The 11,764-nt window shown below is 45.6% G+C and overlaps 2 protein-coding genes across 5 annotated transcripts in view; one reads left to right on the plus strand and one right to left on the minus strand.

The window, feature by feature from the left end:
• LOC6507824 (serine-rich adhesin for platelets) overlaps window positions 1–11,764 on the minus strand; it is a 105,246-nt gene that overhangs the window by 80,904 nt on the left and 12,578 nt on the right. For 3 of the 4 annotated variants that reach the window (XM_014909997.3, XM_032454098.2, XM_032454097.2), the window contains exons 3-4: window positions 4,219–6,612; window positions 1,252–3,590 (exon numbers count right to left, since the gene is read on the minus strand). In XM_014909997.3, coding sequence (XP_014765483.1) covers window positions 1,252–3,590; window positions 4,219–6,602 — 4,723 coding nt within the window. In that variant the 5' untranslated portion in view covers window positions 6,603–6,612. Of the gene's footprint in view, window positions 1–1,251; window positions 3,591–3,694; window positions 3,781–4,218; window positions 6,613–11,764 lie in introns of those variants that run through there. The other variant, XM_014909998.3, reaches the window with a different exon arrangement.
• On the plus strand, window positions 10,929–11,720 carry LOC6507236. The gene has a single exon (XM_001956381.4). It carries the CDS (start codon window positions 11,038–11,040, stop codon window positions 11,560–11,562), a length of 525 nt encoding a protein of 174 aa, XP_001956417.1. The 5' UTR covers window positions 10,929–11,037; the 3' UTR covers window positions 11,563–11,720.

Consider the following 11,764-nt stretch of genomic DNA (forward strand, 5'->3'; position numbering starts at 1 on the left):
CCCATCTGCAGGAATAATCTTTCTCGCCCTGTCTACGGTTGCCCGTACGAATTTTCCCCAAACGTAAATGAAATGCAAATTTTCTTTTTGGCCCTGGCAACGGGGTCCAAATCCAATCCACATGAAATATTTAAGCCAAACAATTATGGCGAAGCGAAATGGCCAAAGGTGAAACACAATATTCGTTATTTGAACTTTCAGAGATTCATTTCGCCATAATGGCCACCATTTTGTTTATTATTTAAATGGAAAATTGTTTATTGTTTGGCTGAGTAGTTTTACGATTCTTTTTTTAATTAGCTCTCAATTATTTATAGCAATTAAGTTTCTGAAGAAAAGAATAGTAAAAATGTATTTATTCTTCCTGAAACTCTCCAGATAGCAAACCAATTAGAAAGATCTTTCACTCTTCTGCTCTTGATACATCCTCCTCCTACGTTCTTTAGTCCTAATTAGCCCTAATCTTCTTAAACCCCATCAGCCAACAAATTGAAAGATAAACTTAATTTACAGAGCATAATCCGGTCAATAAAAACAATGGCCAAAACCAAAACATTATTCCCACACATGGTAGGGTGCCATTAAAGCCGAAAGCACCGAAACTGAAAAATACAAAACCAAGAATAAAAAGCCGAAAACCGACCAAACAAAACTCTGGCCATAAAGTCCATTAGTGGCCGTTTTGCATACGCAATGGCTTACAGGGCGGTGGCTGGTGGTGCTGGCAGTGCGGGGGCGTGGCCGCGGGGCAACTAGAGGAAGCTAAAATTGCGGTCAATGTGACAAGTTGCTGGCCATGGCTGTAAAACTCATTTGGTGTCCGATAATTGCGTGCGTTGAGTCGTCGGGGATTTTTGGTGAAAAACTCACAGGGAGTCTCTGGGTGTCTGACGAAAAATTTAGCAAGTAAACAAGTTTGTGGGACGAAGGGCCCTAAATCCCAGGCGGTTGCCACATCATGTTCATAACAAAATTTTCAAACTCTAATAGGTTTAACTTTCGGGGAGAGAAGACAGTTTGGAAACTGCAAGGATAATACAATTTGAAGCTTGTATTAAAAAATTAAAATATATCCTTTACTTCTCTGGGTATTTAGTGAAAAAATGTGATCTCTAAACTATTATTAGTTGAAAGTTTCTATTACATTAAAATTAGAAAGAATAAACAGCTTTTTAATAAAATTTCTCTGAAGACTTAATATCCCCTCTGGTTTTGAAATTCAAAGCAAATGAAAACTTGATTCCCACTCACCTGATTCATTTTCTCTGTTGGGCGACAACATTGTCACCTCCTCGATGGGGATGGCCTCCTTTGGTCCTTCGGCCTGCAAAAGCACTTCATCATCCGTGGCTGCAACCGCATTCTCATCATTGTCATCATCGTCATCGGTCGTCTGATGGCTGCCGTTGACGACCTCGATGACACTTTGCACCGAGTCCATCGATGATGTGGCAGACACCAGAGTCGGCGTGGTTATCGGCGTGGTAACCGAGGAGGAGGACGAACCGCTGAGCAGGCCGTTTGACTCCTTATGCGATTCCTTTGGCCCCCTCAACTCGCCGTCATCCGGCAGATGGTGGCTCTCGAACTGCAGCAGCTCATCCGGTGGCAGCTCAACCACGGCACTCGTTTCCACGGTGGTTTGGCTGGCTGCCACATTTGGCAAGTCCACGCTGGCCAAGTTAATGATTGGCTGCGCACTTTTGCCAGACTTCTCCTCCACCTCCCGCTGCTGCTCCACGCCTACAATTATGCGCTCCAACGGCTTGGGCGGCTGCGGCTGTGGCTGGGAGCTCTCCAGACTGCTGCGTCTCTGGCTGGGAGTGGGCTTGCCGCCGGATCCTGCCACCTCGGTTCTTTTGGTGGGGACTGGTGGCGGGGCTGTCTTCGGTTTGGTCACCCCAACTGAAAGTTTTGGCTTGTTCGTGGGCACCGGGGGCTTGGGCTTAGGCTTTGGCAAAGGTGTGGGAGCCTTCTTCACATTCTCCTTGGACGGTATGATGTGCTTGTGCAGGACATAGCCCAGATCCTCTTCTAGAGCTGGGGAGATGGCCTCCACTTTGGTAGTGATCTGGGTTGGCGCATCTTTATCCTTCTGGGAGGCAGTAACTTCTTGTTTGGAGACTTTGATTTCGTTGGTGGATTCTTGAGTTTCGGTTTTGTGACTGGTGGTCTCTAGGACCTGGACCTCCTCCTTGATGACTTTCACTTGAGTCTGAACCTCCTGGACAGCCTCTTTCAGAATGGATTGCTGATGTGAGACTGTTTCGCTTTGCAGGACCTTAAGCTGCTCTTTAAGTTCCTGATGCGAGACCTTGCGATCTTCCTTGACTTCCTGATGAAGGAGCTCAACACCATTTTCAACTTTTTTCTGGGTGACTTCGACTTCTTCCTTGGCTTCCTGATGCAAAACTTTAACCTCCTCCTTAATTTGTTCTTGAATCTCGTCTGAAGTTTCATTTGGAAGCTGAATAATGGGTTCCTTCACTTCCTCCAGTAGCTGAGCCTCCCCTTGGGTTGTATCCTTAACCTCCTCTGGAACCTGTTTCTCCTCCTGTTCGAAGGCACTCAGATCAAAGCCCTTCTCGTCGTCGGCCAGCTCCAGCTTGTACAGCTTTTCGGCCTCCTTCTTGACCTTTTGGTAGCTCTCGATCAGCTTTTGGGCTTCCTGCTCGAGACGTCGCTCCTCGTCGGTTTTCTTAAGGAGCTTGGCGCCCTTCTTTCCGGCAACGTCCTTGCTCTGCTCCAGTTTCCGGGTTACTTGCTTCTCGCCATCCTTCACCACAGTGAGTGTTTCGCTCAGCTCTCGCTCCAAGGTGGGCGGGGCATCGTCCGGGGACTCAGACCCGTTGAGGACCTGCAGGGCCTCCAAATAGGACTCCTTCTCGTTCGTCTCGCACTCCGTGTATGTGGTGAGCCCCTGGCTGGCACTCAGCTGCTTTCCCCGCTCGGATAGGGTCAGGGTACCGCGCTCGATACTCTGGTTATCCCGAGGACTGTCCAGTCGCTCCTTCAGGCTCGACTCCTGGGTGATCGTGGCGGTCAACGGCTGCTCCTGCGTCTCCTGCTCGTCGCCTAGGTCGAGTAGGTTGTCGTTGCTGCTGATCTTCTTGAAGCGGGCGCTGCTGGACTTGGAGTTGGCGCTGGTCACCAGCTGCTCCTCCCCGGTCACAGCATCCCGTGTCCTCAGTTCGCTGAGGGTCTGCTCCTCGCTCTGTACACGTCGTTCTTCGTGGACGGTGGTCGTGGTGGTGGCGGTGGGCTCCGCCGCGCCATCCTCCCGCTCCTCGTAGGGCTGCAGCTTGAAGGCCACGTCCGGGATGAATGTGGATGTGCTGCTCGAAGACGAGCTGGAGGAGGAACTGGTCTTGGTGGTGGTCACCCGCGTGGTGGTCGTCGTCCTCTGGCTCCTCATGGTGCTGCTGGAACTGTTCTCCTGGCTCTGGTTCGTTGTGGTTTCGTTGTGTTTCTCCACTCGCGATTCGTTTACGTCATGGTCAGAAATCTTATCGTCAGTCAGCTGGGTCAGTCCACCAGCGCTAGCTTCCATTTTGGCCACCTTTTTCGGCTCCTCTGATTTGACAAGGTTTCTGGATAAAAGCAAAAGAAAAGAACACACAAATACCATAATTATAATTACGATTTCTTATCGGCCCACCGGCGATATATGCTAATTGACTTGTTGCCATCACACCTGCTAAGCGGAATGTCAACGGCGACAGGTTCGATCGATTCCCGAACCTTCGCCCAGCGATACCAAAATCATACTGATTTCCCCCCGGCACTTCTAATTTTCGTATTGCCATTCCCTTATCGGGCTGTTGCCACTATCAGTATCGGTGTGTTGGTAAACACACCGGCATTTTGTCTTATCAGCCATTGTTTTTTATTTGCTTCTTTTTGGTTTTTATTTGGTGGGGTTTCCTCCTTACCCTTTCACCCCTCGATTCGCACTCTGAGCTGTCAATGGGTGTGCAACAATAGTTGCTTTATGATATTGCAGAAAGGTACCCCCACCTTTTCAACAACAGGTTTACCTTTTTGGTAGTACGATATGACTTTAAGCCTTATTTGTTTAACTATTTGCTAGCTATTTTTTGCGAAAATGACCCATTCATTTACGCACGCATTATAATCGTTTTTGTTCGCAAATTCCTGAACTTCGAGTCAGCCTGATTAGATCTAAACTGAAAGCAAAAGTTGGCCCATTTTACTCACCCGTTAGTCAGGGACTGAGGCTCCAGGGAGGAGAACTCCTCCTCCACCTCGCCGATGGTGGGCAGCATATTGGAGTGCCAGAACATATTGAAGTAGGCTTCCGAGGGCCCCGGCCCATTGATCAGCTCTGGAGGGCCCAGCTTCTCGCCATCCTCGCATATGTACTCCCGATTGGCCGCATCCAGATCGTCCTCATCCTCCTCCCCGCTACTGGAACTGGAGTAGCAGGTGGTGTTCTGGTTGTCGTCCACGATCTTCATGCACTTGCCAACCACCAGCGGTGGTGGGGATTCCCGGGACAGATCAGCAGCCTCGGCGGCGGCGGCAGCCAGAAGAGCCGTGATATTGTTGTGCATCTTGAGGGAGTCCTTTTCCTTCTCCTTATCCTGACTGTGCACCAGGTCGAATAGGCTCGGCAGCTTGTCCTCGTCCTGCTCCTTGCTTTCGTACGTTTGAATCTTGAAGCGAATCTCCCGGTTACTTGTGGGAGATGGAGTTCCCACGGGCGTACTCCTGGGAGTCGAAGGACTCTGCTTGAACGTCTGCATGGTGAGCTTGGGCAGCTGTTGTGGTGGCGTCGTTGGCAGAGTCTGCAACTTGGGGATCTGGGTCTTTTGCAGAGACTGCACCCGCTCTGGTGGCTTGGGCTTGGGTCCCTTGGGGGATCTGCCGCTGCTGCTGCTACTGTTACTGCAGTTCGAGCTCAGGCTCTCCAGGGAGTTTGAGTTCTTGGAGCCACTGCCGTTGAGCAGGACGGGGATGAAGGTCCTTTCTGGAGCCTCGGCAGAGTTGGCTCTTTGCAGAGGAGGTCTGGGACTGGACTCCTTGGACTTGCTGCGGTAAAGATTCAGCTTGAGATCCGTCTCGGATTTCTGCTTCTGCAGCAGCCGTGGTATATTGGAGCCAGGTGAGGTGCCATTAGTGGCAGGTGAGGATGACTTGGGGACTGGTTTTTGGACTTGGACTGTAGTTGTGACTACAGGAATGCGGGATTTGACCTGCGGCGAGAGCTGCTTCACTGGTTGCAAGTGCAGCTTGATCTCGCCCTCTGTCTTGGCCCTTGAAAAGTTTGCTTTTGGGATTTTCGTGGCACTTCCGGGCGGTTCTTTGATTCCATTCGTGGGTGTCTTCGGCGAGTCTAGTTTAGGAGCAACCACCTTTTCGTTCGTCGGCGTTACAGGATCCTCCACGGGGGGAACTCGTGGCGGAGCCACCTCGATGGGTAGCTTACTGGGAGTGGGTATTTTCCGCGGCATGGGTATGATGGATCGTTTCTTAGCCTCCACAGTGGCCAGTTGAATTCGAGGCTTCGGCGTGGGAGTTGTTTCCGGACTTTTGAGCTCGACATTCTCGTAGACGTTCACCTTCTCGGTCTTGAACTCAACGTTCTCGTAATTGTTCCCAGGAATGAGCAGTTTGGGATGGCCCAGAGGCTGCTCCAGGGGAAGGAACTCCTGCTCCAACAGGGTGAACGGTTGCAGGACCTTGGCCAGTTCATGGCCATTGAGACTGCTGTCCGAGGAGTAGTTTGAGCCCATGGAGAACTTATCAATGACTGTGGATATGGTGCTGGCGGTGTCGTCTGACTCGGAGCCCGCCTTGATGGATTCCGTGAGGAGGTTGATGTAGTACTCCGCATCTGGCGGCGGAGTCAGAGGCTTCTCAACGACCAGCTGGGCCTGGTTCTCCTTGGAGTTTTGTCGCCTGACCAGTTTCCTGGGCGGCACTGGAGGCGGTGGTGGCGGCTGGGCGTTCAGGGTGATCGAGAGCTGCTCCAGCTGCTGCAACTGCTGGGGGTCCTCCTCGCTGGGTGGCTTCTGACCATGGCCATTGCGCACCACCAGCTGTATGGCCACATTGTCCTTCAGTCCTCGCACACAATCGATGCGGGTCATCTCCCTCACATCCCGCCCATCGATGCTGACGATCTCGTCGCCCTCGCGAAGGCTGCCCCAACTGGTGGTCACTTTGGAGGCGGGACTGTCGGCGGCACAGGACTGGATGTACAGTTTCTGGACGAGCTCTGTGCTGCGGGTGCCGCCCTGGAACTTCAGCCCGAAGCCAAGGCGCTCGCCCGGCAACCGAAATACTGTGACATCTTCCACCTGATCCTCATTCATCTGGATCGGTATCGCCGTTGGGGGATTGCCCTGCGACTGCTCCTCCTGTCGGCGCTGCTGCAGCAGCTCCATTTCGTTTATTGTAAGGACTGTGATGAAGGAAGAGTCCTCCGCTACGGAGCTCTGCCGCTTGACTAGCTTCTTCAGGCGATCGCTGTCCTTGGAAGAGGATGTGGGATCGTCGACTTCCACAACGGTTATATAGTCGTCGGCTATGGTTGCTGTCTTTGCTGTTGTGCCGTTAGCTTTTGTTGTTGAAGCCATTTTGTTAAATCTAAAATGAAAATGGAGATTTAAATTGAATTAGAAGGTGTTTTATATTCAGTAGTCACTAAGTTTAAGCTACAAAATTATTTAAAATTAAAGACTATGGAAATTGTGAAGTTAAAACCTATAACTTTTTTATTTTTTTCATATTAAATTTTATTATTTTAGACCAACTAAGATCGTTGGCTCAAATACTGGCTAAAACAGAAAGTGGCTAGGTTGTGATCTTGGCTAGAGCTTAAATATCAATTTGTTGTTGAGATTGTTGGTGTAAGCCAAGTTTCATACCACAAAGTAAATGATGTAAAATATGTATGTATGTATACAATGTAAAATTAGGCAAACCTTTTTTTCAAAAATAGTAAGGATCTGATGATGATTACTTAATTTAATTAATACCTGCAACAGGAGTATCATTTAAATCTCATTTTTCCATTTCCCAATCTTTAAGTTTTGAAAAAAACAAAATTTTAAACACTTTAAGAAAAGTTAAACCTTTAACTTTGGAGAGTGAAACCTTAGATTTAAAAAAAAATCTGTGATGTCTGACTTTTAAAGCGCCATCCCAGTTTTTCGCCATAACTCTTCCCGCTTCCTTTGGTTCAGTCATCTAACTAATGGCTGTTGGGATAGATGCACAGGAACCATTTTTTTTTTGCTTTTGCCTCCAACAGTTTTTCCTTGGCTGCCATGTTCTACTGTCAACAGAGTTGGAAAAATTTTTATTTATGCACTTTGTAGCGCCAAAAATTCTCCGGCGGCACCTGTCAGTCAACACTTGGGAAAGCACAAACAGTTAGGGAGGCCCACGGGGCCACGGGAAGCAAACAAAAATGAACAATCTGGGCTGGGGCAATGGGATCCGGATGGACACTGGTAACTCTGACTGGCAGGCAGGCAGGCTCCAATGGCGGACAATCACTTGAAATAATTGTATTATGAAAAAAGTTTAAATTTATTTAAAAATAAATAGTTTCTAAGCCTCTTGAGCTAAGTTCTGGTGTCTAAAGAGTTGATAGAATTGTGAGATGAAGAAGTAGGGCTTGGATCTCAAGATGTCCATCTTAATCAAAGGTACTACCCCTAACTTAGCCTCTCTGTTATTTATTTTAAACTTCAATATTCCTTTAAATAAATATCTTAAAACTCATCCCTGTTTCTCCTAGTGTAGCTGACAAACAAAAAGGCGAAATGGGGCGCGGATGAAATGGCGAGATGGGAATAGAGGATGGTATGCCGTGGCAGGCGAATGCCAGTCAAAGTCGCGCTGACTGACACAGTTTGCCATTTTCGAGGAGGAAGCTGCTTGACCAGTAGATGAAGAAAAACTCAGCACACACTCTGGAGAAGGGCCCAGCTAAGGGAGCTGGGCAATTGGTAAGTGCTCGCTGTCTAATTGAAGTCAAATGCGTTGCTTTGAGCTACTTTTGGCCAAAAAAAAAAGAAATTGTTTCCCTAATCAGATTCACTCCACGCCGAAAATCGAGCCAACTTTGACATTATACAGCACAAATTGTAAGCAATTTTCAGCCAAAGGAGGAGAAATATTTCACAGCACACAATAACAAGAAAAAAATGAAGAAACTGGCTCATTGAGGGCTACAGTCTCCAGCCCAAACTGTCTGCCACATCGTCTAAAGGTAACAATTTATATAATGAAACTGATTTCAAATTTGTGATGTGCAGGCTGAGCCAGAAACTTGATTTGGCCCGCCATCGCGGTCCAGTTCTCGTTCCTGCTCCCGTCGTTGGTAATTACGGGGTACGCGGATAAAACAACAGTTATAGCGAAATAAAAAAAGGTAAGGACCATGGCTCTAAAAGTTACAACAAAAAAGACAAGGATTTTACAAGAAGAGTCTAGAATATATGGAAGTGGAATGCCCTCTCTGGGAGTAGAATAAGTCATCCTTTAAAGTAAAAAAAATGTATCTTAAATTGGTATTATTTAAGTATTATCTATCAGATTTTAATAAATATAATATTTTAATTAAGAATGGCTCTTAATTCTTTAAGATTCCTGATTCGAAAGGGTATATAGGAAGAAAGTATGACAGTAGCGGTAAAAATACAGTAAATTGAAACAAGTTTAAGAACCGAACCGACCAGTGTCGTGTTTATTGGTCACCTGTCCGCCAAGGCAGAGCTTCATCGAATATTTTTCGATTACTCTCCCCCAAAAAATGTAACCGCAAGGTGGCAAAAAAGGGGGGAAATGCAACGGAAGGAAGGCAAAGGAGCTGCAACATGATTTGGCAACTTTCTTGGCAACTCGACTTGCAACCTGTGGAGAGAGAAAAAAAATAAAACCCGTAGCTAAATCATCTGTTCAGATTTTTAGTTTTTTTTTTTTTTGAAAACCCACCTGACTGGGTGACTTTGTGTGGGAGTCTGTGTGGTGGTGCAAGATTTTTGCGGTGGCTTTGAAAATTGTTTGGAATTTCGTTGCTCCGCCGTTTTGCAACACGTTGCTTGATTCCTTCTTTTTGTTTGATAAAAAGAAAGTTGACATAAATTTTTTTGTATGTGTTTCGTTTTTTTTTAGCTGTTTCTTCTTTTTGTGCCAATTTTTTTTTTTGCACATTTGTGGTAGCTGAAGTTTGTGGTTACCTTTTTTTATGTGGTCGTGCACAGGAAGGAAATAACTGAGACTGAATCGGAGTTGTTTTTTTTTTTTCGCAAGTTTTTGGTGTGGGATCTTTCGGTTTTCTTTTGGGGGGACTGCTTGCATTTTGAAAGTTCGTGAAACAAGTTAATCGCCCCCGTCTTTGTCTTGATTTTATGGTTGGTTTGGAGTGACGACCGAGTGATAAGTGAGTTGATTAAGCTTAATTTCCATTGGCGTTATGCAATCACAAAGTTTGGCAATTGTTTCGTCTTGAGGTTTCGCTTCAATGAGGTGCTTCAATTTAATTTTTATTGGCATCTCGTAATAGTGATTAATTTCCCTGTGAAAGCCATACATTTTCTTACTAATTTTTGCGTTATTTAAATTCCTTATCTACTTCCCCCACGAATAATCATTTTATTTTAATATCGCTGCTGCTTTCCCTGTCGAGTTCCCATATTAGGCATAATAATCTTAACTTAAGGCACTTCCCATTTCCCCCTCATTCGATTTCATTAACAAATTTCCTTGGTGTGTTTTGAGAAATATGCTTTAAATGCATTTAATTAAAAACATTTATGCAAATTGCAAGCGGTGGCTATTAAAATAACAACAAAAAGCAAGTGCGCGGATGAACAATAAAGGAAATAAAATCCCCACCTCGGCCCCGTTTTTCTCACAGAAGCAGCTGCACTAAGAATAAATGTGTTAGAGTTTATGAAAAATAGTCTATACTCTTTATAGAATATAATCTATAATTTCTATAAAAACAATAGATATTTTCTAATACTTATGACACTTAATAAATATATATTTTATTAAAGATTTCATAACTTTTTCCCCCCCAGCTTTGTTTCACACCATTTGCTATGCGACTGACCGCAGTTACCACCACTCCAGCTCCATCTGGAGCCCCCTTTCCTCCACCCCTGACTACTCTTTCTTGCTCATTATCTTCGCTGGGGCAAATTATGGGAAACTAGCGCAACATTTTTTTATATTTTTTGCCCCCAACCTCCTCTCTGCGGTAAAAAAAAAGTCAATGCTTATGCTAATTTTTTTTTCGCTGCGGAACTTCCTTTGTCCCCCCTTCTGGCCACTCGCCCCCCTCTCGAATGCATTTTAATTGCACTTTTTCCTGCTGCTCCGCAAGAAACTAATAACTAGCAATTTATTAAAATGTTTTGCGGTTTATGCCGGCAAAGTGCCGAGATGAAGCGGGAAAAAACTCGTGTCTTGTACAATTTTGGACACTAGCTATTGTTTTTTGAGCATAAGCCTAAAACAATAAAAACAAGTTAATGAAAAAAGTCCAAGAAAATCAGCCAAGAAGGAGCCTCTTTACGATGCGAGCCAAATTCGCTCAGCGAGGCGTGAAAATTTCTCTACCCAAGTCGCTGGCGATTTATGTGAGAATTATGTTAAATTAGCCACCGAAGCGTGAGGTTTGGTGCTACCTACAACCCCCCTTGCCATTTTCCAGATCAGATATATTTATCAAAATCAAAAAAAAACTAAATTTAAAAAAATTCAAAGGCAAACAAGTTTGTTTTAAGCGACACCAGTGTGAACTAGTTCATCTTTCTGGGAGAGTAATTACTATTATGAAGACTAATTAGATTATATAATCTCAATTAACATGGAAATAAAAAAGATAATCCATTGTTCACTTATATAAAAGACTGTCTTTGAAAAAAAATATTCCTTGCTCAGCTATTTAAGTCAAAATGTTTTTTCAAATCAAACTCTCTGCGAAACAATCTTTTCTTGAACTTGGAAATTCGTTTGCTGAGAAAATCCCAATTCAAAAAAGAAATACCAACGATGGAAGAGTCTGCAGGATGCCATAATGAATCCTCAAAGGACCTCGAAGGAGTACGGAATGAAGAGGACCTAAAAGTCAAATGCCTTCTGGATGACCTTCACCTGCATATGCTTCACTTGATCGAGGACGAAGTGGTGCTCCACCAGGAGCTCTGCTGTCAGACCAGTCGATCGCGAATGATCCTGGCCAGGGTCAGACTGCAGCAGGGTAGCCAACGAACTGCAGCGGAAGTCCTGGTGCCCAGGTGGCGACCCTACCGCGCCCTCTGCCGCCTCTTCGAGAAGTCCACCCCGTGGGGCGATGTCATCAACCTCCGCCGGCATCCCGTCGAGGCCGAACAGGGTTTCCTCCAGCCTCTGACGAATATATTTGGCAGCATAGTGCCCGTCAGCTGGCGAGTTGCGAAAAAGTACTGGGACCAATCGGTGGAATATTCTGTGGAATGTGCCAACACGCGAAAGGAACTCCTGTCCACCATGTCCTTCATAAGGAAACTGCGACTGCGGCATCCCGATCAAAGATAATCGGATAAGATTCGGAAATTGAAGGAAATCTAAGTGACAAGCATTCGCTTTCAAAAGATCCTTCCAAACAAGACATCCAACATTTTTTAAATGGATTACTCATGTTGATGACTCTCAAGAAAATGTATAAAGCCAGACTAGTTTAAGCAAAAAAACTAAATAAAATATAACATTTTATAATAATTGAGTATAAATATTAAAA

This window comes from Drosophila ananassae, chromosome 2R, assembly GCF_017639315.1.
Source record: "Drosophila ananassae strain 14024-0371.13 chromosome 2R, ASM1763931v2, whole genome shotgun sequence".
NCBI classification, from domain to species: Eukaryota; Metazoa; Arthropoda; class Insecta; order Diptera; family Drosophilidae; genus Drosophila; species Drosophila ananassae.

Coding starts and splice junctions, on each gene's coding strand:
- LOC6507236 (XM_001956381.4), top strand. CDS start 11,038: ATGGAAGAGTCTGCAGGATGCCATAATGAATCCTCAAAGGACCTCGAA.